Source organism: Neoarius graeffei, chromosome 25 (assembly GCF_027579695.1).
Source record: "Neoarius graeffei isolate fNeoGra1 chromosome 25, fNeoGra1.pri, whole genome shotgun sequence".
Taxonomy (NCBI): Eukaryota; Metazoa; Chordata; class Actinopteri; order Siluriformes; family Ariidae; genus Neoarius; species Neoarius graeffei.
Window position 1 is genome coordinate 40,863,167 of NC_083593.1, and position 24,695 is coordinate 40,887,861.

At 42.4% G+C, this 24,695-nt stretch overlaps 1 protein-coding gene across 6 annotated transcripts in view; it reads left to right on the plus strand.

The window, feature by feature from the left end:
* The window catches only part of ppip5k2 (diphosphoinositol pentakisphosphate kinase 2), a 98,008-nt gene that overhangs the window by 20,943 nt on the left and 52,370 nt on the right, over positions 1–24,695 (plus strand). For all 6 annotated transcript variants that reach the window (XM_060908556.1, XM_060908559.1, XM_060908560.1 and 3 more), the window contains exons 3-8: positions 1,401–1,596; positions 6,753–6,843; positions 10,951–11,036; positions 17,716–17,870; positions 17,959–18,060; positions 18,358–18,519. In XM_060908556.1, the coding sequence (XP_060764539.1) occupies positions 1,401–1,596; positions 6,753–6,843; positions 10,951–11,036; positions 17,716–17,870; positions 17,959–18,060; positions 18,358–18,519 (792 nt within the window). The remainder of the gene's footprint in view (positions 1–1,400; positions 1,597–6,752; positions 6,844–10,950; positions 11,037–17,715; positions 17,871–17,958; positions 18,061–18,357; positions 18,520–24,695) is intronic.

Genomic DNA, 24,695 nt, shown 5'->3' on the forward strand with positions numbered 1-24,695 from the left:
CAGTCAGTCGTAACCAAACGCAGTCGTGTATGTGTGTGTATGCACACACGGAGTTCAGCCTTAAAAATGGCCGCAATGTCTAGCCTCAACAATGCTAGTACTTCTAGCTTTTCAGTGCCTCCATATCGGTAAGGGTGGGGTCACCGGGTGAAGCCGAGGTACCTGAGCATGGGGTCCTGCTGTGCGCAGCAGGCCGCGTCTGCCGAGAAGTTTTACGAAGCTCTGTGGACTCTTTCTGCATTATCAACTCGGTCAAAAGTGCTGAAATTTTAGACAAAGTCATATGTGTCCTACTCCATTAGCTGCTCTCGGGCGCCCCCCCCATGCACGCGCACACACACACACATATATATATATATATATATATATATATATATATATATATATATATATATAAAATATATTTTAATTGTTTTTAATAGTTTCATATATTTCGTAATGATGATATCATTTTTATTTTCTAAATATTTATCAACATACCGCCATTGTGGCATGGGAGCCTGTGATTGGTGGACCGTCGACAAAGGGTGTCTCCCATTGGTTGTAAATCATGACATAAAAATCATAAACACATACAGGACCTGCTGATTGGCTGTTCACATACTGAAGCCAAGCAGAGATGATTGCTGTTGTCCGAAGAAAACTACAGCTAAAAAAGCTCTACTACCGGATTACTTAGACAATCTTAGTCAGAAAGAAGCAAAGAAAAAAAATCAACTGCATTCTGTCCTCTCCAAAATAAAATAAAGCTATGGGCAAGTGGAATTGTTTTTCGGACAAGTATGTTTTGGGTGCTGCTTGCCCATTGGGCAAGTAAGGCTAGGAGATTTTTTTCGAGGACTGTATAGTAATTTTTATTATTGGTTTTATGTTTGTCTCGTTTAGAATTTTTAAAAATTATCAGATGAAGCACTTCACTTTTGTTGTACTGTGTACAATGACAAAGGCATTCTCATTCTAATTCTAAGTGAATTATTGTTCCATTTCTGTGGCAGTCGCACACATTACAGGTGCAGGGTATAGAGATGAAATTGAAGACTGTTTTTCTCCAATTAAAATGGCTTCAGAATTTAGTTTATGCAACATAATTGGTTTAATTTGTACTGAAGAGCATTAAAAGCTAGGATGTGTATCTCTGTCTGCTGTTAACCATATACATCGTGCATCATGGTAATGGTATGCTTTTGTTGTTTCAGCCCTGCTTACAGTCTTGATTTATGCATCTAAAAAAGCATTTGGCAAAATCCAATGCAGCATGTCAAGAATTTATTTTGCATACTGTAGCCTGTAGAGCATTGCAGACCACAGTGTCTGACCTCTTGAGTGTTTTACCAGCTGCGGAGTTTGAATTTGCCAGACTAAATTGAGCACTAAAATGGAGGGTTCATTTCACCCTGCAGCCTCCAGAGAGACAGATAGTGGTGGGAATCTGTGCCATGGCCAAGAAGTCCAAGTCGAAGCCGATGAAGGAAATCCTGGAACGCCTTTGTCTCTTCAAATACATCACGGTGGTCACGTTCGAGGAGGATGTCATCCTCAGCGAGCCTGTGGAGAACTGGCCATTGTGCGACTGTCTTATCTCATTCCACTCCAAAGGTGAGTGGGGTTATGTTTGTGTTTTACACACAATTTATTCACACACTGCCTACTTTGATGGTGTGGTGCCATGAAATACCTGCGGAAGGTTTGTTCACACAAGATTGTAATGTGAGGAATGAGAAAGCATCACAAATAGGAAATGCTCTTTATTGAGACTTTTCAAAGTTATAGCTGGCATGTGAATGTTTGTTCGTCTCTGGAGTTGTGTTTATTTCCGTAGTTGACTTATGAGTCAGTTAATGTGAATGAAATATAAATGTTCATCTCTGGTATCTCAGAGTAAACATTTACTTGAGCTATTGATTTACTGTATCCAGCACTCTTTCTCTAAGATTGGTGACTTTTTTTTATTCTGTACAATTTCCAATCCAATTTGGCAGGCCCAGATTTAAAAAAAAAAAAATCAAGCATTGTAAAATAATTCTTTGATCATGAGTTAAAGTGCTAGTCTTAGGAAAATGACATCTCCTCTGGAAATTGTACCTTATAGAACTAGACATATTAAATAGTTCACTGTCTGAATTGTATTTTAGTATGAGACCGAGAACATGTTCTATTTAGCCGGTAAAGTTTGGCTCTTTTGAGTCCACCATTACACAAATGCGTTCCTGGTAAGTTATTGTTAATTCAAAGGAAGTGACGTCATACAGGCAAGGCCTGGCTTTGTCTGCTTTACAAAATGTAGCATGTTTTTAACTTTTTTTTTTTTAAATTCCAAAACAAAATTAAAACCAAAGCATGAGTCCTAAGAGGCGGGTGTCATTCAAGGCTGTTCAAGTGTAGCCAATTAAAAAAAACAAAGAATTTTGGTCCATTATAGTCCAAAGTCAGCAGGACACTAACGGAATGAATGGGTTCGATTTGTACGGAAAAAGAGAGGTAACTTCAAGCCGACAGGATGGTTTGGTGTCTGCTCCATACATTTGAAAAAGATACATTTATGAGGCAAATTCACGTAGAAGGATTTGAGCGACGTCTGGTACGCCGAACAGCTCTTACGATCTGGAAACAAAAGTCAGAAGTGCCATCTCAAAGAGCTCACCGCCGCACAGTAAAGGTCAAGCTTGTGTTCAGCCTGTTGCCTGAATTGATTAGTTGTCCTTAGTCAGATCAGTAACGTTCTAAGGTAGTTTCTATGTGGCCAAATATAATACTTAGATAGACGGCAGACAATTACCGATCTCAAAGCAAACCAAAACGTGTTTACTCTGAGTCACTACTTCATCCGTGTTGTCGTAAAGTTGTTTAGAGAGCTTTACAAAAGAAGGTAGTTGCTCATATAATGTCATGCATGCAGCGCCGCTGACCGATAAATCGCTCCGATCTAATGGCGGACGAGCTTTTAGTGGTTTTTGGAACATAATTCAGACGCAAAAAATTTCTTATTCAAACCAATTTTTTATTTATCGGTGAACTTTACAACCTATTTGAGCATATCATGCACAGAAAACCTGGGGTTTTATGATGTCGTTTTCATAAGACTAACACTTTAAGATCAGCAGTGATCTTATTATAAGATATGATGTACTCGTCCATGGCTGATTTCTCACCATTGCGACCAAAGAGTAAAATTTTGTAATAAAATGCTGAGTGTATGATCGCTGCCACAGTGCTCATCAAAACTCCAAGGAACAGCTACACACACAGTAATGGTGATGGCGAAACATAAATGAAACGTCCTAATGGACAGAATAAAAGATCTTTATTACCTCAAGCTTGTTTATTGGCCTCTATATTTGTATGATCCTGAAGTGATGATGTTAAGTAGAAGTTAGTGATTTTCTTTCATCGCAGGTGAGCGTTGTGCAATCTGATTATTACTTTATTTGTATTCAGGCACTTGCTTTTCAGACTGTAGTAAAAATTCTATGGTAAGTAACGTTTAGTAACTGATGTGGAATGAAAGATTCCAACACTTATGCTCATACACTTGATTTATGCCCATATACATCAAGGATTTGTCAAAACCAAACATTAAAATAGTACCTTAATACAGCAAACACATCTATAGCATATTGGCTGTTACCACTGGCGAGATTTTTTTTGACCAATTTTCCTGAATGGTGGAAAAAAGAAACCCTGAAAACCTGCTTACTTTAAATTGCTTACAGTAACATCATACACTACGTTCAGACTGCAACCTGAAACGACCCATATCCGATTTGTTGTGAAATCCGATTTTTTTGTTAGGCCGTTCACATTACCAATAGAGATCTTGCAGTCACGTGACCGGAAAGTACACAACCGCCATCATGTCGGTCAAAAACACCGCTGAATACTGCTGCACTCGTGTGCAGAATGGATCAATTTCAACCGACGGACTACATGGCTCATTTTTCTAATGAACAGATAACTAGATATATGTCTAAAATAAACGATCTACAGATCTGTGACCCTTATGGCTTTCCGGACGGAATTTTCACGACCGGATTTTGAACTGCCAGCGGAATACCCGGACGTGTATGATTACCTCATCAACTTTCCCTCGCTGTTCAGTGGTGAAGCACTGCGTGCTTATAAATCTCTGCACAGTTATCTTTACAGAAATTCAGGATTTGTCAGCGACTCAGATGTAGCATCTTGTAAACAAGAAAATGATCCTCACTGGATGGGTAAGTAAGTATTGAGTATAGCACTGACCAGCCGATTATAGAATAGAATAAGGTAATTCCAGTTGTAATTCCAAATCGTCCGTCTTGTTTACATGGATCTGGCGTTGGAGAGGTAGAGGCTTGGCAGTGGAGATTTGAGTAGCTGTTTTCTGAGCTTAGTCAACAGGCCGGCTCTGCCTGCAGCCTCGCTTTTGCTTCGGCTCCCGGCACGCCTCCTTCGCTTTGCTTCCGATAACAATCCACGGAGACCCCGCTGGTCTCGCAATCTCGTCCGGAATGTTTTTTTTTTTTTTTCTCGTCCGGAATGTTGTGCATGCGATGGAAATCGCTACAAACCGTCATTTTCTGCTGGAAACCAATGTCCAGTAAGTCCATACAGTTGTAGTGGATATTGAAGTCCAGTACAGACGAACAACACACAAAAATACACACAAAAAACATAAAAAACGTGCACAGGTAGGGAGAGCTTGTAGCCGCAGCCGTTGTAGTAGAATTGTATATAGTAGGGTTTTCCAGAAGAAAAGGTAGGAGTAAAAGCAGAAGTAGAAGGCAGAATATGGCGTTTGACCTACAAGATGGCGTCTGTCACAATCTGGATCGGCTGTGACGTCACATGCAAGATCTCTATTATATGAGACTTGTATGTGATCTCCAATATGAACAGAAAACGACCCAAAAGTGTCCCGCATGCGCAAATTGACACGTAATAAGCACATCTACGTAATACGTAAACAAAAAAAAAGCGCACTCTTCAAGTTTGCAAGTAAAGCATGGAGATGAGGCGAGACCTGGCGATGTGGTTTTTGTAGCGGCGGCGGAACTCACACAATAATCTGATTAATGTGGGCAGCAGACTAATGAGACCGAAGGTGTCAAATTACTGGAAATTTCCAGAACAATCTTATAATCTTGTAATACAGGATGATTTAACATCCAGGTCCCTACCAAATCCACCATTAGCTTGATCAATTCTATAAAAGTCTATTTAAATTCTGAAAACTGTACAAATGTTGTTGTTTTCCACCAAAGAGGCGGGATTAGCCAACGCAGAATAATGACGTTTGTCTCTTGTTGATGACGTGTAGGTCGCATGAATGCGACCTGTCCGGTCAGACTGCAGTCGCATGTGAAAATAACGGATATGCATCGGAATTAGGACCACATATCCAAGCGGCCTGGGTCGCATGTGAAAAAATCGGATCTGTGTCGTTCAGATTGTCAATAACAAATCGGATACAGGTCACATATGGACAAAAAAATCGGATATGGGTCGTTTCAGGGTGCAGTCTGAACGTAGTCTAAGGGCGCGTATAGAAAGTGAAATAAACACTATATGGTCAGATGTTTGTGGCCACCTGACCATCACACCCATGTGTGGTTCTTCTCCAAACTGTTGACACAAAGTTGGAAGTTGTACTGGATGTCTTTGTATGTTGTCGAATTAAGATTTCTCTTCACTGGAACCAAGGGGCACATGTTCCAGCAAGCGAGTTCCATGAAGACATTTTGCACAATTATCACGCTTCACAATCTAGATGGTCAGGTGTCTACATGTTTGGCCATACTGTGTATATCCACAAAAGACCAATTGTACAGATTCGAAACTTAATTAACAAATAGCTTGAAGAATTAGATTGAAGAATCCCTAAAAACCTTCTACAAACACATTTCACGTACGTACTATTGAACAGTTATTCCACAAAATCGAGTCGTACATGAGCTGATAGCTGGCGAAGCACATAGCAGCGAGTCGGCTATAAGCCATGTACGACAAGATTGAGTAGAATAACTGTTTTATTCTCTCCACATTCACTGGATTTTGAGAAACGGAGCATTTTTATTTTTTGCAAATTCGATAAATAAAAACTTTATACAAAACGTCCAATAAACTTATTCCCGCTTAATGTAAACAAACTGGCGAAATGACAGGAGCAATTTGTCAGGAAAATGCGATAATAATAATTCCTGAAAAATAAAAATGATACGTTCTTACCATCAAATACTTTTATTCCATATTTTGTTGTATTTTGGGGGGAATCGTCTTCTTCTTTAGGGTTTTTTACCATCTTAAAGGTGCATTACTAACACCGACTGGGCTGGAGTGTGGAACAGGAGATATTTTGGGGGGACGGAATATATTCTTTTAGCTATTTCTGTTACTTTTAAATACTTGAGAACAATTTTTTGGGGTTTTGTTTTCAAGTCTAGTTTTTATTTCGTCCTCGGTTGGTTCAGCAACACGCTCTGCCGTTTTGTTTTTTTCTCTACTCATGGTATATGAGCTGATATCCTAGTAGTAGAGTAGCTAATCAGAGCGTGCGATTGCTCATATCCAGTGACTGTGGATAGAATAATTATGAATACCCTTATACGTCCATTATAAGTAAGTTTTAAGTCAACTGTTTTCATGTCCCTGTCTCAAAAAAGGGAAAGCGTCAATGCACTAGTTACTGTAATTAAATGTGGTTGTAGTCTCAAAATGCACTAGCACTTCAGTATAGTTATTGTTCAGTGTCCGTCTTTTCTCTTTGCTTCTTCAAGGATTTCCACTGGACAAAGCTGTAGCTTATGAAAAGCTCAGGAATCCGTTTGTGATCAATGATCTGGATCTGCAGTACTGCATTCAGGACAGGTGAGCCTCATAGCGCAGAACCTTTGCTAAAAAAAACAAACATCCGACAGGCTTAACCAGGCTCCCCTTTGAGAAAGCGTTCTGATTTGTTTAACCGTAAGAACATCTGTTGTTGCGGTCATGTGTAACATGATTATGGTGGCAGTGTTTATCTTTAATCTGTTTAGCGGAGGCGAGGGACTGATAGAAGACTGCTGCTGCCATGTTGTTTTCAAAAATCGCAAGCAAAAGCTATATATGCGTTTTGTCACCTACATCAGGGGTTTTCAAAGTGTGGGAGAGTCAGCCCCCCCCTCGGAGAGCAAATAAACAACAGCGCCCCCCCTTACAATTTTTGTTGTTGCTATACTTAATGTTTCATTCGTATTTTTAAAAAATGGTTGTTGTACACATTTTTTTCTTTTTCACATTTTAAACATCTGTGCTTTTTAAAACATCTTGTTTTACACATTTTAAACATCCCATAGCATCGTTAGCTAGCACCTCTTGGCAGACAACACACTGTGGCAGTGGAGCATCTTCAGATCCAGTCCATGAAAATCCAAACTTTAAATAATCGTGGTCATACTTCCTTCTTTTTCCAGTCCCCCAGGATTTCGTGGGCCTTTTTTGTGATTGTTGTGGGCTAAAATGTCTGATGTTGCGGGGGGTTCCAAAAAAATTGCGATGAAAGTTACGGTGTTTTTTAGGTTTTTGTTGCGATTACATTGCGGGAGGAAGTGAAAGTTGCGAGAAATTGTTGCGATTTTCTCTTTTTGTGATTAAAACTGAGTGATATGTTAAATATTAAGTTATTACTGAAAAATTATTGATTAAAAAAACAAAGAGAAATGGTCCTATAAACAACTTTACCAATATAAAAGATTACCAGGACTACAAAAATGCAGAAAAATAGGCTTTATTTATCCAAATGCACCTGTTGGTTCAAAAGTTAAAGTGCATAGAACCTCACAGCACAACATGAAGTAACCTTAAAATATAATATAAATGCCTCAGCTTTTATGTAAGAAAAAAAAACTATTAATACTAGTACTGTGTGCAGGCAGTCTCTCCTGAAGACTAAATTAAACAATAATTATAAACTAATAAAATAAATGGCTCAGGCTTCATAGAAGAAAAAAACAATTTGAACAGAATCTCACAGTATGATGCTGAAGCTGCCTAAACAATGGAAAATAAAATACCATTTTGGCAAAAATGTTGGCATCCATTAATTTCTTGTATTAAGTAAAAAAAAATAAAGTGCACACAGTCCTTCAGTGTAAACATAACACACTTTCAGTGTTGCCAGATACTGCTGACGTTTTCCAGTCCAAAATATGTTCAAAACCCGCCAAAATGCACTTGAAATCACCCAATCTGGCAACACGACGCGCATGCTGCTTTTCTTGAACACACGGAAGTAAGGCGGAAGGTAGTTTGTCGACGTCACCTCAAGACGACGCCAACGATTGGTCAAATTTGCGGGAAAGTTGCGGTGATTGGATATAATTGCAACACCGCCCTGAATTTGCGGGGATTGGTTGAATTTGCGCTGAAGTTGCAAATCGCAACATCCTGGAGGCTCTGTTTTTTTGCTTGGCCCAGACTTTGTCTCCTCACTCACTGTAGCTTTAGGTACTAAAAACCGATCCATTTTGTCTCTCACGTTGCGCCCCCCCTGAAGAACTCTGGCGCCCCCCGGGGGGGGGGCGCGCCCCACACTTTGAAAAGCCCTGACCTACATATTATATATAGTGCTTGCCACGATTATTGTCACTCCTTGTAAATATCAGTAAAAAGGGTTCAGGAAAAAAATATCCACCTTTTGGTGAAGTAGCTTCATCGCGCATTGAAAAAAATGAGAAAAATTCAGCATTTAATTGAAATAAATTTATTTGGGGAAAACAAATCCATTATCAAGAAATAATTTTCAACAAAAGCACATGTGCCACTATTATTGCCACCCCTGCATTTAATACTTTTTACAGCCTCCCTTTGCCAGTAAAGCAGCACTGGGTCTTCTCCTACAACATTTTATAAGGATGGAGATACAGAGCAGGGCATCTGAGAACATTCCTCTTTACACAATCTCTCCAGATCATCCAGGGTCCTCGGCCGTCTCTTGCGCTCTCTCCTGTTCAGCTCAGCGTGCTGGTTTTCACTGGGGTTCAGGTCCGGGGACTGAGATGGCCAGGGCAGAAGCTTGATTCTGTGGTCAGATAACTATTTTTGTTTTGATTTGGACGTACGTTTCAGTTCACTGTCCTGCTGGAAGATCCAATGATGACCCAGTTTTAGTTTCCTTACAGAGGCAGCCAGATTTTGTTTTAAAATGTCCTGGTATTTCATGGAGTCCATGATGCCATGTACCCTAACAAGGTCTCCAGGGCCTTTGGAGGAAAAACAGCCCCAAAACACCACAGAACTTCCACCATATTGTACAATCAGGATCGGGTTCTTTCCATTAGAGCAATCCTTCTTTTTACACCAAACCACCTGGAGTGTTTATGGCCAAAAAGCTCAATTTTTGTTTCATCAGACCATAGAACACAGTTCCAGTCAAAGTTGTAGTCATGTTTCACAAACTTCAGGTGCTTACATGTTTGTGGTTAACTGACCGAAAAGGCTTTTTTCTGGCACCTTCCAAATAATCTGTTGGCATGGAGGTGGCATCTGATGGCGGTTTTGGAGACTTGGAAACCCCAAAATTTGACTTTTTCTTGTAACTCGCCAACACTGATCCTTGGGGATTTTGTTTTTGGTAAAATAAACTTGGGTCCTTTTCCAAGCAAGTTTGTAACAGCTCCAGTTGGTTTCCACTTTATTATTGCCCTAACAGTAGAAATGAACATTTTCAGGGGAGTAGCTAATTTTTTTTTTTTTAACCCATTCCTTGACTTTATAAAGGTCAACACATTTCTTCCTCATTTGGTTTGTCTACTCTCTTTATCTTTCCCATGCTGATGGATGACTAAGGGAATTTGGTCTCTGTGTCACCTCATATTTGTTCCCCAGTTAATCTGGAAGTCATGGATTACAGCTTGAAAGTTCCTACACACTCCAGTCGACTCAGGCTACATCCACACGACAACGGCAACGAGATTTTTTTTTCAGCGGGTAAAAAAAATATCGCGTCCACATGGGCAACGGATCAGTAAAATATCAGGTACATATGGCAACGCTTGCTGAAAACGATGCAATACACATGCCACACCTCTGCGTGCGCTGTAAGACGGTCCCATCGGAGACACCAGAACAATAGAAGAAGTAGGACGCATGCGCATAAACCCCTTCTTCTACCCGGCACTGAACTACTACTACTACTCTGGGGTCCGCCATTGTTGCTGTTGTTGTTACGAATGATACACGCGAGAGTGCTGCTTGTTCTAGTCATGTGGTTGTGACGTCATCGTAAACAAATCCGTTCTACTCATCCAGACGACTTCGCAACGGCGCCGTTGCCAGATTTTTCCACTCTGGAAACCGTTCTCAAAAAATATCGTTTTGGGGCACCCAAAACGCCGGTGCCGTGTGGACGCCAGGCCGAAACGATAAAAATTTTTATCGGATTCACCTGAATCCGTTGCCGTGTGGACAGGGCCTCAGAAATGTACAATTTAAATGGGAAACATGCTTCAGTTACATTGCGTTCACTATAATTTCCAGGGGTGCCAATAATGGTAGCACATGTGATGTTAAATAATTTTCTTGATGAGGGATTTGTTTTTCTCTGAACAAATTTATTTCAATTAAAGGTTGGATATTTTTCTCTTTTTTTTTTCCATTGTGAGATGAAGCGACTTCATTAAAAGGTGTCTTTTTTTTTTTTAATAACCCTTTTTACTGATCTTTACAAGGGGTGATCGTGGAAGGCGCTGTATATTATTTCATACAAAATTGTGTAGATTTCATTTTAATTTAAATAAACATAAACAAATAATTATTAATATATTCATGGCATACAAAAGATAATTAAAATGAAACGCATCATTGTTTTGAAATTGTATAGATTTTACATTAAATAAGCTTCATCTTTTCTTGTTATAACACATGACTTTTTTTTTTTTTGGGTCCTAATACCTAATGTGTTATATTTGCACATCTCTTGTGGCTCTTTGTGAGCAGGAGGGAAGTGTATCAGATCCTGAAAGCTGAGGGTATCCAGCTTCCACGCTACGCTGTCCTGAACAGAGACCCAGCCAGACCAGAAGGTTTGTATAACGGTTTAAAGGCATTTTGTGAACTTATCACATAAAAACACTGATGTATTGTTTTTATATCTGCAAATGTGACCCTCATGACTAACACTCGTCGTATAAAAGATGTTTCGCTGTTTAGCTTGACCGGCCATGAAGTGGCAGAGGAGACCTTTTATAGAGTAAAGCTGCTGTTCCTTCACTCACACTTCCGGCTTTATCTTTAAATCTTTTCAGTGTTGCTATTTGAATCTGAAATCAGTGGTGCCTCTTTGTTCGTCTTGTGAAGCTCGTAAGATGAAGGAAAATGGCTGTTTGAATCACCCTTTCAGTTGCTTTATAAAGTACAGGCTAGCAGAAGGAACACCACAAAGGGTCAGGGCTTGGGGTCGTCTCACCAAATTGCTCCCATAACATGTTACTTTTTTTTTTTTTGTGCAGCTAAAGGTCTTGTCAGTCAACCCGTTCTGTGTCCGTGGTAACAGTGCTGGTGCCATGGCAACATCTGCCATGCATCGGCGCTCTCTATCCCCTCTTTCAGTGCCTCTCCCTCTCTCGTCTCTGTGATGAGTTTGTACTCGTGAGACTTGCTTTTTCAAGTAACTAAAACAACACAGCGACCAGCTGCTGCCATTTTCATTTCCCTTCCCTTACAAGACTGTCTCTCGTTTCCCATCAGCCTTTACATTACTCTTTCTTTCTTCCATATTTTCAAGCTTAATGTTGCCAAAACCTGCAAAAATTGTCCTTTGTTTTGAAGTTTTCTCTTGTGTACTGTTACATAAGTGAGTAAGATGAAATGGAAATGCTGATGATTGTCATGTTTCCACAGCGATGTCTCAAAACATCTTTCAGACTTGTTTATATCAATCATGCAAATCAGTGAGAAAGTCTGGCTTGTCTTCCTTACAAGCATTACAGAGCCCAAAACCCCCAAAAAGACCCTCATCGGTGAAGATGTTTACTAAACACTCCTTGTATTATTATTTTTTCTTCCTCGTCTAACGGGAATGTTAAAGGAGGGCTTCTGCAAAAATGCTAATATGTGCAACTTTGCATGAAAACTGATAGGCATTATACACTATATGATGACCGGCATTGGCATTTCCGGATAAAGGAATCTTTGGAAGTAGCACAGCAGTGAATAATGAATGGGACAGTAGATATTTCTGTGACTGAAGAGCCAGAACAGCTTGATGGCATTTTGTCAGCACTGCACAGTGCTGTAACTATTAATAGAACATCTATCGGGTCAGAGCAGAAACGATTTAGCTGGCATTCTGTTGTCAGAAAGAACTGACTGCTGCTCTTTGTCTCAGTAAGAGCACACTTTAATCAATCCCTTCTGAGCACTCAAGATTGTGCAGCTTGTGCCTCCCGTGGAATGTTTGGAGTGATCACAACACCATCATAATGCCGTATTGCTTTGTGTTTCAGGAACACGTTCTGTGTTTGGTATGTGCTCTTGTCGTGTGTTAATCACTCTTGTTATCCTCATAATAATCTGGGCTTGCTTACTTACCAGAAACATTATGTTTTCTCATTAGTATAATCAGAAAAGTGGTCTGGAAAGTACACCTATACTCCTCCTCATTCATGCACTTATCTAATCAGCCAATCATGCGGCAGCAGTGCGGCGCATAAAATCACGCAGATACGGGCCGGCAGCTTCAGGTAATGTTCACGTCACCTACTGCAGCATACAAACTAGAACCGCCACTGCTCAGAATACGCTACCCGTCAAAATTTTAAATGGCCATCATTAACAGGAATGAGCTGCACTCACTTTAACACCCAGAATCATAGTACTGAATATGTGTCACTGATATCAGCATGATACTGAATTCAGCTAGAACGGATGTACTGAAACGCGTCCAGGGTTTTTGAGAACTCTGCCACCCCCAGACCAGTTCATTGCTTTTTATTAACTGGAAAATAAAACTAAATAAAGCAAAAACACCAGTCTTAGAATACAGTTGAAGAATACACAGTGACCAGTAAGAAGCATAACACAGTACAATTTTGATTTAATCCTTTTACAAATCTTTTTTCTAAATGGTGTAATGTTTCTCCTAAAATCACGAGTGGTTTCTGACCATCACAGGAGAGCAAAGCAAACAAACGGTGTTTTAAAATCACACTGTCCAATTATAATTACCATAAAAATGATTTGCTAATATGTTAGATTTGAAAGCTTCATTTTAAAGCTCATGGGCAACGGTTTTCAATTTATGCACATTTGAAACTTTATATGTTAAAAAACCCTCTGCAATTTTCTTCTGGTCCCAAGAAGTATTGTTAATAAGTCTCATCTCATTATCTGTAGCCGCTTTATCCTGTTCTACAGGGTCGCAGGCAAGCTGGAGCCTATCCCAGCTGACTACGGGCGAAAGGCGGGGTACACCCTGGACAAGTCGCCAGGTCATCACAGGGCTGACACATAGACACAGACAACCATTCACACTCACATTCACACCTACGGTCAATTTAGAGTCGCCAGTTAACCTAACCTGCATGTCTTTGGACTGTGGGGGAAACCGGAGCACCCGGAGGAAACCCACGCGGACACGGGGAGAACATGCAAACTCCGCACAGAAAGGCCCTCGCCGGCCCCGGGGCTCAAACCCAGGACCTTCTTGCTGTGAGGCGACAGCGCTAACCACTACACTACCGTGCCGCATTGTTAATAAGTAATAATTAAAATAAGTTGGTGCGGATTGCAGCGAATTTCTGTTCGGTGATTTTCGTGATCACTCCGCACGTGACGTCATTCAAGACAAACAAACTGCTTGAGTTGAGTCCACTTCCGTTTACTTGCATTGCTGTTTGGCTTGAGTGTAGACGTGCCTTCGGGAATTTCCAAAGAAAAACCATGCCTTATTGTTGTGCAGTGAACTGTTACAACGGGACCGGTTCAGGAAGAAGTTTTTACCTTTTTCCGGAAGAGGAGAAGAGGCGGAGCAAGTGAGATGGCTTTTTCCAAAAGAGGAGAAGAGGCGGAGCGAGAGGGTTGGCTTTTTCCGAAAGAGGAGAAGAGGCGGAGAGAGTGGATTGTGTGCATGAAGCCAGAGGGTTGGCTTTTTCCGAAAGAGGAGAAGAGGTGGAGAGAGTGGATTGTGCGCGTGAAGCCAGAGGGTTGGCTTTTTCCGAAAGAGGAGAAGAGGTGGAGAGAGTGGATTGTGCGCGTGAAGCCAGAGGGTTGGCTTTTTCCAAAAGAGGAGAAGAGGTGGAGAGAGTGGATTGTGCGCGTGAAGCCAGAGGGTTGGCTTTTTCCGAAAGAGGAGAAGAGGTGGAGAAAGTGGATTGTGCGCGTGAAACAAAATCAAGTAGTCAAAGAAGAAACGGACCAGCAACGCTCAAGCAAAAAGGAGAAGATTGGAGGTAAACATTTTTACCTTTGCTTGCAATTGACAAGTCAAGAATCCTGAGGGATCCTGTACAATCATTGTGGAAACGAGACAAAGGGATATTTCCTCGCTTAGAGTCGGCTATAAATGGTATAATGCCACGGATGGCAGGCTAATGTGGCCTACCGGCGCACTGTCCGGTAACCGTTCCCTATATCCACTAGGGAGGGCGGTTTAATTATTCTTCAAAAGGGCTCTTATTTAGTATTACAACGAAAGTAGGAATTTATCATAACTACCAGGATAAATCGTTTGGGCGCGAGTCTTGTTGAGGTCCGGGGTCACCGCGATCAGAGTCGGCCGAGTCGCTGTCTGATTCTGAGGCTGCACGGTCAAACCAGTGAACCACATTCACTGATTGCTTCGCAACGGCCATAGATTCATACATATATGGTTTCACCTCTTGATATTCAATTTGTAGAGTTCCTACTTCAAAATCGCTATCGCTTTCAGACATTTTTACACAACCTCTCACGACCAAAGTCCGTACACGTGTGCTCGGTTCGCAAGTAAACAGAGCTGCTCCCAGTCTGTTTGCCTTAAATGACGTCACGACGACGGTCCCCTGGCAGTGAAAGTGTGCATAAGTGAGATGTAAACAAACCTTCGGAACTTGCACAAACCAGCATATTTTAACCGTTTTATTCGATTTTAGGGTGCAAATTAGACACCAGGAAGATTGAATTAACTTTTTGGGTCGTTCTTCTAGAAAATAAAGTTGATATTCTACGTTCCACCTCCAACCCTTGCCTATGACCTTTAAGCCTTTTTAAATTTTTTTTATATATATAAGTAAACATTTTCAGCCTTTTTCCTCTTTTGGCCCAAAAAAATTTCTTTCTTTCTTTCTTTCTTTCTTTCTTTCTTTCTTTCTTTCTTTCTTTCTTTCTTTCTTTCTTTCTTTCTTTCTTTCTTTCTTTCTTTCTTTCTTTCTTTCTTTCTTTCTTTCTTTCTTTCTTTCTCGCTCTTTCATTCATTCAGTGAAATTTTAGTGGCATCTCTCTAATAAATATTCTAGTTAACTGATAATATATACTTATTTAATGATGGTTAAGTCAGATGGAAATTGTTTGATTTTATTTCAAGTGGATGAATTGGGGAAAAAAATTGAAAGCAAGAGTACTGCATCTGACCATCTTTCAAGCCCAAGCTCAATCATTTCAAATTCACATGTTGATTGTCTCATCTACCATTTTTATTAGACTAAAGGGGGGAGAATAATGCACTTTTGGTGTACTTTTGCATTCTGATATTAAAACGTGAAGCTCTATGTAAAATGTGTGAATGTTGGCAAGTCTGAAACACTCATTTAAATATATAGTGTGTGTGTGTGTGTGTGTGTGTGTGTGTGTGTATATATATATATATATATATTTTTTTTTTTGGTATTCTCCATCTCATGCACACTCACTCTGCAATTCCTCTGTACTGGAAGTATGAAATGGAAATATAAATTTTGTTTGCTCCAAGCAGAAACACTATTTAAGCATTTATGTTCTTGCATACCAACACCAGCATACCATTCATGAGAACAGTCTTCAGGACCAATGGGAAATCGGCTCATTTTGTTCCTTTTACATTGAATGTATTTAGGCTTAATATGTGTAATGGCCTTGGAAAACCCTTCACATTTTTTAAACATTTTCTAATGTATAACTCTGAAAGTTACACGTTTTTCTGAACTGAAATGTGTTTCTTTTATGCGTATATCTCAGTCACGAGTAACGTTCTGGCATTTTAAAGTCTCTTTAACCCAAAAGTGAAAAGGGAGAAAATTGCATTTGAAGACTCCATACTGAGTGCAGCACAGGAGCGTTGTAGACATTATGACAGCTGTGGTTAAGCTTATATCTGTTTCAGTATGGCATGTAGCTCTCCAGCAACTTGATCAAAGTGTGGCGTTGACTGTGTGAAGAAATCAAACTTGGCTAGCAAGGATTTAGACATCTTGAGGCAGACTGTTGTTTTTACGACAGTGATTGGGTAAGGAAAAGCAGTTTAATGTAATTTTTGCAGGAAGAAAGCCTAGGCGAGAATTAGGAAAGTAAATAAAACCAATTCCATGTTATTTTGGTGAAATATATGTGTAGTTTGTTAAAATTAAGATGTGAACATATTTTTTACTGGCAGAAAAACCCAGTTTTTACTTTTATGACTGTTTGCTGAAATTCAGCCACAATGACATGTAGTGGGTTTCACAGACACACACTCTCTCACTCACTCTCTCTCTCACACACACACACACACACACACACACACACACACACACACACACACACACACACACACTAATTAATTAATTAATTGGACTGTAAAGCTGGATATTAAACCCAGAATCTGTGTTTTGTATTGATTGATTGTCCATTGTAGTCCATATAAATAAGAAATAGCCTACGATATTTTATTGTAAGGTGGGTTTTAATTTTTATTTATTTATTTATTTATCCATCCATCCAACTTAAAACTCGCATCAACAGAATTTGGCAAATTTTCTGTTTAAAAATACTCCTGTCTAGTCTCTAGTAGCAGTCATAAGTCACAAGTCCTTCCCACACCAGAACCTGGTCTTCCCAGGCAGTCTCCCGTCCCAGTACTAACCAGGCCCGTAAGGCGCATTGGGTGCCGCCATTCTCCGTTTCCGTAGCCCTCGTCCTCTCACCTATACAGCTAGGGTTACAGTGGGGGGCTAGTCCTCTTGGAACCGTGAGAGTTTGACTCCCTACTCACATCTGTATTGCAACATGCCTTGCCAGATGGCAGTAGGTATCATTTTTATGATGGTCTTTGATCTAACCCGACCATGAGTAGAACTCACGATCTCCTGATCGAAAGGTGGACACGCTAACCACTAGGCCAACTCGCAATCTGGAATAGCGATACTACCTTTTAAAATGAATGTTTTAAATTAAAGATGACACCCCCCAATTTCTATCTTGCTGGTTGATAAAATGATTTCAATTCATACTTCACCTGAAAAAATGAGCTTCCTCTGGCTTAAGAAGATTAGATGTGCTTTCTCTGTTATGTGGATAATGATGGACGATGTAGGATTAACGCAGGGCAAAATGCATCAAGATAAGGAGCTCTGATTTCCCACAGGCATAGTTCAGCAGTAATTTATTAATTTTCCAAGACACCCATCAGCCTAAAATTGCTTCATTAAAGTAAATGTCACTCGGTGTGTCTTGGTCATGAAGCATTATGTTAAGCTGGCTAGCCGACACAGTTTTGGGAAAGCATCGCTGCGGTATCTCTTGCCTATGATGTGTTTATGTGCATGGTGACAGAATGTAACCTGATTGAGGGAGAGGACCATGTGGAGGTAAATGGTGAAATTTTCCAGAAGCCATTTGTGGAGAAGCCAGTGAGTGCTGAGGACCATAATGTCTATATCTACTACCCCACATCTGCAGGAGGGGGCAGCCAGAGACTCTTCCGCAAGGTTACACTTACACACACACGCAAAACCACAGACAAAAACAATCTAGATAAGATACTATGTCCTTATGTCCTTGTTCTCCCCCCCCCAGATTGGCAGCAGAAGTAGTGTCTATTCCCCTGAGAGTAGTGTCCGGAAAACCGGCTCTTACATATATGAAGAGTTTATGCCTACAGATGGGACTGACGTTAAGGTAATACGTTATAGATTTATTTTACGTTTAAGGTCCTTCAGTGCTTTGCCTTGATCTGGGGTAAGCCTACAGCTCTGAAAAGATGTTCAGTGTCCACAGTGTGTCTGGTGCTGTGACAAGATTAGTAGCACTTGGAACGGTGCCCTGGTGCTGCAGCCATGTAATATGCTCTCGTAAAGGACTGTCTGCTCAGGCATAGCCAATTTTCCATCTGTTCATACACATGCAAACAAAAATACACACACAATTCCCAAGCACGTGTCTCCTGTTTATTCATGTGTGTACATATCGCCTCAGGTGTACACGGTAGGTCCAGACTATGCCCACGCCGAAGCTCGTAAATCTCCTGCTCTGGATGGAAAGGTGGAACGAGACAGTGAAGGAAAAGAGGTGCGCTATCCTGTCATCCTCAATGCAAGAGAGAAACTTATTGCCTGGAAAGTCTGCCTGGCCTTTAAGGTAAGCACACACACACAGTAGAATTGATATCTCCATTTTCAGTGCATTTGAGCCCTTTATTGAAATTCAAAGCTCATTATGGAGTCATTATCGAGTAAAGCGGATACTTAGCAGTACATGGCGGAAGGGTGAGTTATCGAGCCGGGGGAGTACACTGTTTCAGTGTTGTACTGAGAATCGCTGAGTCATAGCACTAAATAACTGCAGTACAGTGAAAAGTGAAAACTCTTTGTTGTGGAGATGTTGTGCCATCAAGTGGTGAAAGTCAGATTACAGTTAACTAGGAGGTCGAATGTACCGCATTAGTGCTGGTGTCTCTCTGTCTGTCTGTCTTTTTGTTTTTCTGTCTTTCATTTAGCTATCTGGTTTCAGGACTATAACAAGTGATGCACCACATCTTGAGGTTTTTTTTTTAATATTGCGGTCATTTGTTCCAGTAACATCATAGTACACCTATGTCAGATTATTTTATCCCAGTATACCAGCATGTTGTCACACCACTAGGAACAACACTTTACTGTAAACACAGGCTATGTTTATTAAAATTTTACCATGCCTCATTAGTAAATCTTTGACGGGTATTACTGCATACACAGTATTTTCAGTGACACCTGACGGAGACCTCTAAAGTAACAAATCTTTATTCTGGTTCATTTTTGTTTTAAATTAAAAAGACACTGGACATATGCTTGAAGTTTTTAAACTTCCTGATTTGCCATTCCCTTCACTGCATCCAAATATATATGAACACACATAAGGGGCTGCAAAAGTAGGTATACAGTAATGAAAAACAAAACATTATTTTATTGATTATACAACCATATCAATAATAAACATATTAATCCCTCAAATGTTCAAACTGTTTGCCCCTGGCATTCATACACGCCACTAGTCGAGTGTGGACACCCATGCATGCTCTGGCACAAAGATTTTCATCAGCATCAATTTCCTGGCAAGCCTCCTGTATGAACTGAATCCTGGCATGAACAGAACATGGCTTGCGTGTGAAAACCCTGTCTTTTAATGAATTCTAGTATTAAATGAAATATAGCACCAATATTGTAATACTAGGAATAATCCTTACTGTATACTTACTTGTGCAGCCCTGTGTGTGTGTGTGTGTGTGTGTATACACTACCATTCAAAAGTTTGGGGTCACTTTGAAATTTCCTTATTTTTGAAAGAAAAGCACTGTTCTTTTCAATGAAGATCACTTTAAACTAATCAGAAATCCACTCTATACATTGCTAATGTGGTAAATGACTATTCTAGCTAAATTCTACTAAATGTCTGGTTTTTGGTGCAATATCTCCATAGGTGTATAGAGGCCCATTTCCAGCAACTCTCACTCCAGTGTTCTAATGGTACAATGTGTTTGCTCATTGCCTCAGAAGGCTAATGGATGATTAGAAAACCCTTGTACAATCATGTTAGCACAGCTGAAAACAGTTTAGCTCTTTAGAGAAGCTATAAAACTGACCTTCCTTTGAGCAGATTGAGTTTCTGGAGCATCACATTTGTGGGGTCGATTCAATGCTCAAAATGGCCAGAAAAATGTCTTGACTATATTTTCTATTCATTTTACAACTTATGGTGGTAAATAAAAGTGTGAATTTTCATGGAAAACACAAAATTGTCTGGGTGACCCCAAACTTTTGAACGGTAGTGTGTGTGTGTGTGTGTGTGTGTACACACAGTGGTGCTTGAAAGTTTGTGAACCCTTTAGAGTTTTCTATATTTCTGCATAAATATGACCTAAGACAACATCAGATTTTCACACAAGTCCTAAAAGTAGATAAAGAGAACCCAGTTAAACATATGAGACAACAATATTATACTTGTTCATTTATTTATTGAGGAAAATGATCCAATATTACATATCTGTGAGTGGCAAAAGTATGTGAGCCTCTAGGATTAGCAGTTAATTTGAAGGTGAAATTAGAGTCAGGTGTTTTCAATCAATGGGGTGACAATCAGGTGTGAGTGGGCACCCTGTTTTATTTAAAAAACAGGGATCTATCAAAGTCTGATCTTCACAACACGTTTGTGGAAGTGTATCATGGCACGAACAAAGGAGATTTCTGAGGACCTCAGAAAAAGCGTTGTTGATGCTCATCAGGCTGGAAAAGGTTACAACACCATCTCTAAAGAGTTTGGACTCCACCAATCCATAGTCAGACAGATTGTGTACAAATGGAGGAAATTCAAGACCATTGTTACCCTCCCCAGGAGTGGTCGAGCAACAAAGATCACTCTGAGAGCAAGGCATGTAATAGTCAAGGTCACAAAGGATCCCAGGGTAATTTCTAAGCAACTGAAGGCCTCTCTCACGTTGGTTAATGTTAATATTCATGAGTCCACCATCAGGAGAACACTGAACAACAATGGTGTGCATGGCAGGGTTGCAAGGAGAAAGCCACTGCTCTCCAAAAAGAACATTGCTGCTCGTCTGCAGTTTGCTGAAGATCACGTGGACAAGCCAGAAAGCTACTGGAAAAATGTTTTGTGGACGGATGAGACCAAAATAGAACTTTTTGGTTTAAATGAGAAGCGTTATGTTTGTCTCGTCTTGTCTCGTCTTCTTCCGCTTATCCGGGACCGGGTCGTGGAGGCAGCAGTCTAAGCATGGAAGCCCAAACTTCCCTTTCCCCAGACACCTCGGCCAGCTCCTCGGGAAGAACACCGAGGCGTTCCCAGGCTAGCCGAGAGACATAGTCCCTCCAGCGTGTCCTGGGTCTTCCCCGGGGCCTCCTCCCGGGGGGACATGCCTGGAACACCTCCCCAGGGAGGCGTCCAGGAGGCATCCGAAAAAGATGCCTGAGCCACCTCAGCTGATTCCTCTCGATGTGGAGGAGCAGCAGCTCTACTCCGAGCTCCTCCCGAGTGACTGTGCTTCTCACCCTATCTCTAAGGGAGCGCCCAGCCACCCTGCGAAGGAAACTCATTTCGGCCGCTTGTATCCGCGATCTTGTTCTTTTGGTCATTACCCAAAGCTCATGACCATAGGTGAGAGTCAGAACGTAGATCGACCGGTAAATTGAGAGCTTCGCCTTTTGGCTCAGCTCCTTCTTCACCATGACGGACCGGTAAAGCGACCGCATCACTGCGGAGGCTGCACCGATCCGCCTGTCGATCTCACGCTCCATCCTTCTCTCACTCGTGAACAAGATCCCGAGATACTTAAACTCCTCCACTTGAGGCAGGACTTCTCCACCAACCTGGAGAGGGCAAGCCACCCTTTTCCGGTCGAGAACCATGGCCTTGGACTTGGAGGTGCTGATTCTCATCCCAGCCGCTTCACACTCGACTGCAAACCGCCCCAGTGCATGCTGAAGGTCCTGCTTTGAAGAAGCCAACAGGACAACATCATCCGCAAAAAGCAGAGATGAAATCCTGTGGTTCCCAAACAGGATTCCTTCCGGCCCCTGGCTGCGCCTAGAAATTCTGTCCATAAAAATTATGAACAGAACCGGTGACAAAGGGCAGCCCTGCCGGAGTCCAGCATGCACTGGGAACAGGTCTGACTTACTGCCGGCAATGCGAACCAGACTCCTGCTCCGTTCGTACAGGGACTGGACAGCCTTTAGCAAAGAGCCCCGAACCCCATACTCCCGAAGCACCCCCCACAGAATACCACGGGGGACACGGTCGAATGCCTTCTCCAGATCCACAAAGCACATGTGGACTGGTTGGGCAAACTCCCATGAACCCTCGAGCACCCTATGAAGGGTATAGAGCTGGTCCAGTGTTCCACGACCAGGACAAAAACCGCATTGTTCCTCCTGGATCCGAGGTTCGACTATTGGTCGAATTCTCCTCTCCAGTACCCTAGAGTAAACCTTCCCTGGGAGGCTGAGAAGTGTGATTCCCCTATAATTGGAGCACACTCTCCAGTCCCCTTTCTTAAAAAGAGGGACCACCACCCCAGTCTGCCACTCCATAGGCACTGTCCCCGACCGCCACGCGATGTTGCAGAGGCGTGTCAACCAAGACAGCCCCACAACATCCAGAGACTTGAGATACTCAGGGCGGATCTCATCCACCCCCGGTGCCTTGCCACCGAGGAGCTTGCAAACCACCTCAGTGACTTCGGCTTGGGTAATGGACGAGTCCACCTCTGAGTCATCAGCCTCAGTCTCCTAAGTGGAAGACATGACGGTGGGATTGAGGAGATCCTCAAAGTATTCCTTCCACCGCCCGACAACGTCCCCAGTCGAGGTCAACAGCTCCCCACCCGCACTGTAAACAGTGTTGGCAGAGTACTGCTTCCCCCTCCTGAGGTGCCGGATGGTTTGCCAGAATTTCTTCGAGGCCGACTGATAGTCCTTCTCCATGGCCTCCCCGAACTCCTCCCAGTTCCGAGTTTTTGCCTCCGCAACTGCCCGAGCTGCAGCACGCCTGGCCTGCCGATACCCGTCAGCTGCCTCAGGAGTCCCGGAGGTCAACATGGCCCGATAGGACTCCTTCTTCAGCTTGACGGCATCCCTTACTTCCGGTGTCCACCACCGGGTTCGGGGATTGCCGCCACGACAGGCACCGGAGACCTTGCGGCCACAGCTCCGAACAGCTGCGTCCATAATGGAGGTAAAGAACATGGTCCACTCAGACTCAATGTCCCCCGCCTCCCTCGGAAGCTGGGAAAAGCTCTCCCGGAGGTGGGAGTTAAAGACCTCCCCAACAGAGTGCTCGGCCAGACGTTCCCAGCAGACCCTCACCATACGTTTGGGCCTGCCATTTATATACTGCTATTTGGCCCGTAGGCACAAACAACAGCAAGAGCCCTCTCCCCAATCCGAAGGCGCAGAGAGGCGACCCTCTCGTTCACTGGGGTAAACTCCAACACATGGCGGCTGAGCTGGGGAGCTATAAGCAAGCCCACACCAGCCCGCCGCCGCTCACCACGGGCAACTCCAGAGAAGTGGAGAGTCCAGCCCCTCTCGAGGAGCTGGGTTCCAGAGCCCAAGCTGTGCGTGGAGGTGAGCCCGACTATCTCTAGCCGGTACCTCTCAACCTCCTGCACAAGCTCAGGCTCTTTCCCCCCCAGCGAAGTGACATTCCACGTCCCAACAGCCAGCCGCTGTGTCCGGGGATCAAGTCGTCGAGGCCCCTGCCTTCGACTGCCACCCAATCCACACTGCACCAATCCCCTACTGCTACCTCTGTGGGTGGTGAACCCACAGGAGGTCGGGCCCACGTCACCTCTTCGGGCTGAGCCCGGCCGGGCCCCATGGGCAAAGGCCCGGCCACCAAGCGCTCGCATACGAGCCCCAACCCCGGGCCTGGCTCCAGGGTGGGGCCCCGGCTGCGTCATACCGGGCGACGTCACGGTCCTTGATTTTTTTCTCCATAGGGGTTTTGGTGAACTGCTCTTGGTCTGGCCTGTCACCTAGGACCTGTCTGCCTTGGGAAACCCTGACAGGGGCATAATGCCCCTGACAACATAGCTCCTAGGATCATTCAAGCACACAAACCCCTCCACCACAATAAGGTGGCAGTTCTAGGAGGGGGCGTTATGTTTGGAGAAAGGAAAACACTGCATTCCAGTATAAGAACCTTATCCCATCTGTGAAACATGGTGGTGGCAGTATCATGGTTTGGGCCTGTTTTGCTGCATCTGGGCCAGGACGGCTTGCCATCATTGATGGAACAATGAATTCTCAATTATACCAGCGAATTCTAAAGGAAAATGTCAGGACATCTGTCCATGAACTGAATCTCAAGAGAAGGTTGGTCATGTGGCCAGACAACAACCCAAAGCACACAAGTCGTTCTACCAAAGAATGGTTAAAGAAGAATAAAGTTAATGTTTTGGAATGGCCAAGTCAAAGTCCTGACCTTAATCCAATTGAAATGTTTTGGAAGGACCTGAAGCGAGCAGTTCATGTGAGGAAGCCCACCAACATCCCAGAGTTGAAGCTGTTCTGTACGGAGAAACGGGCTAAAATTCCTCCAAGCCGGTGAGCAGGACTGATGAACAGTTACCGGAAACATTTAGTTGCAGTTATTGCTGCACAAGGGGGTCACACCAGATACTGAAAGCAAAGGTTCACATACTTTTGCCACTTGGAGAGATTAGATTAGATTAGATTAGATTAGATTAGATTAGATTAGATACAATTTATTAATCCCTTTGGGAGGTTTCCCTCAGGGAAATTAAGATTCCAGCAGCATCATTA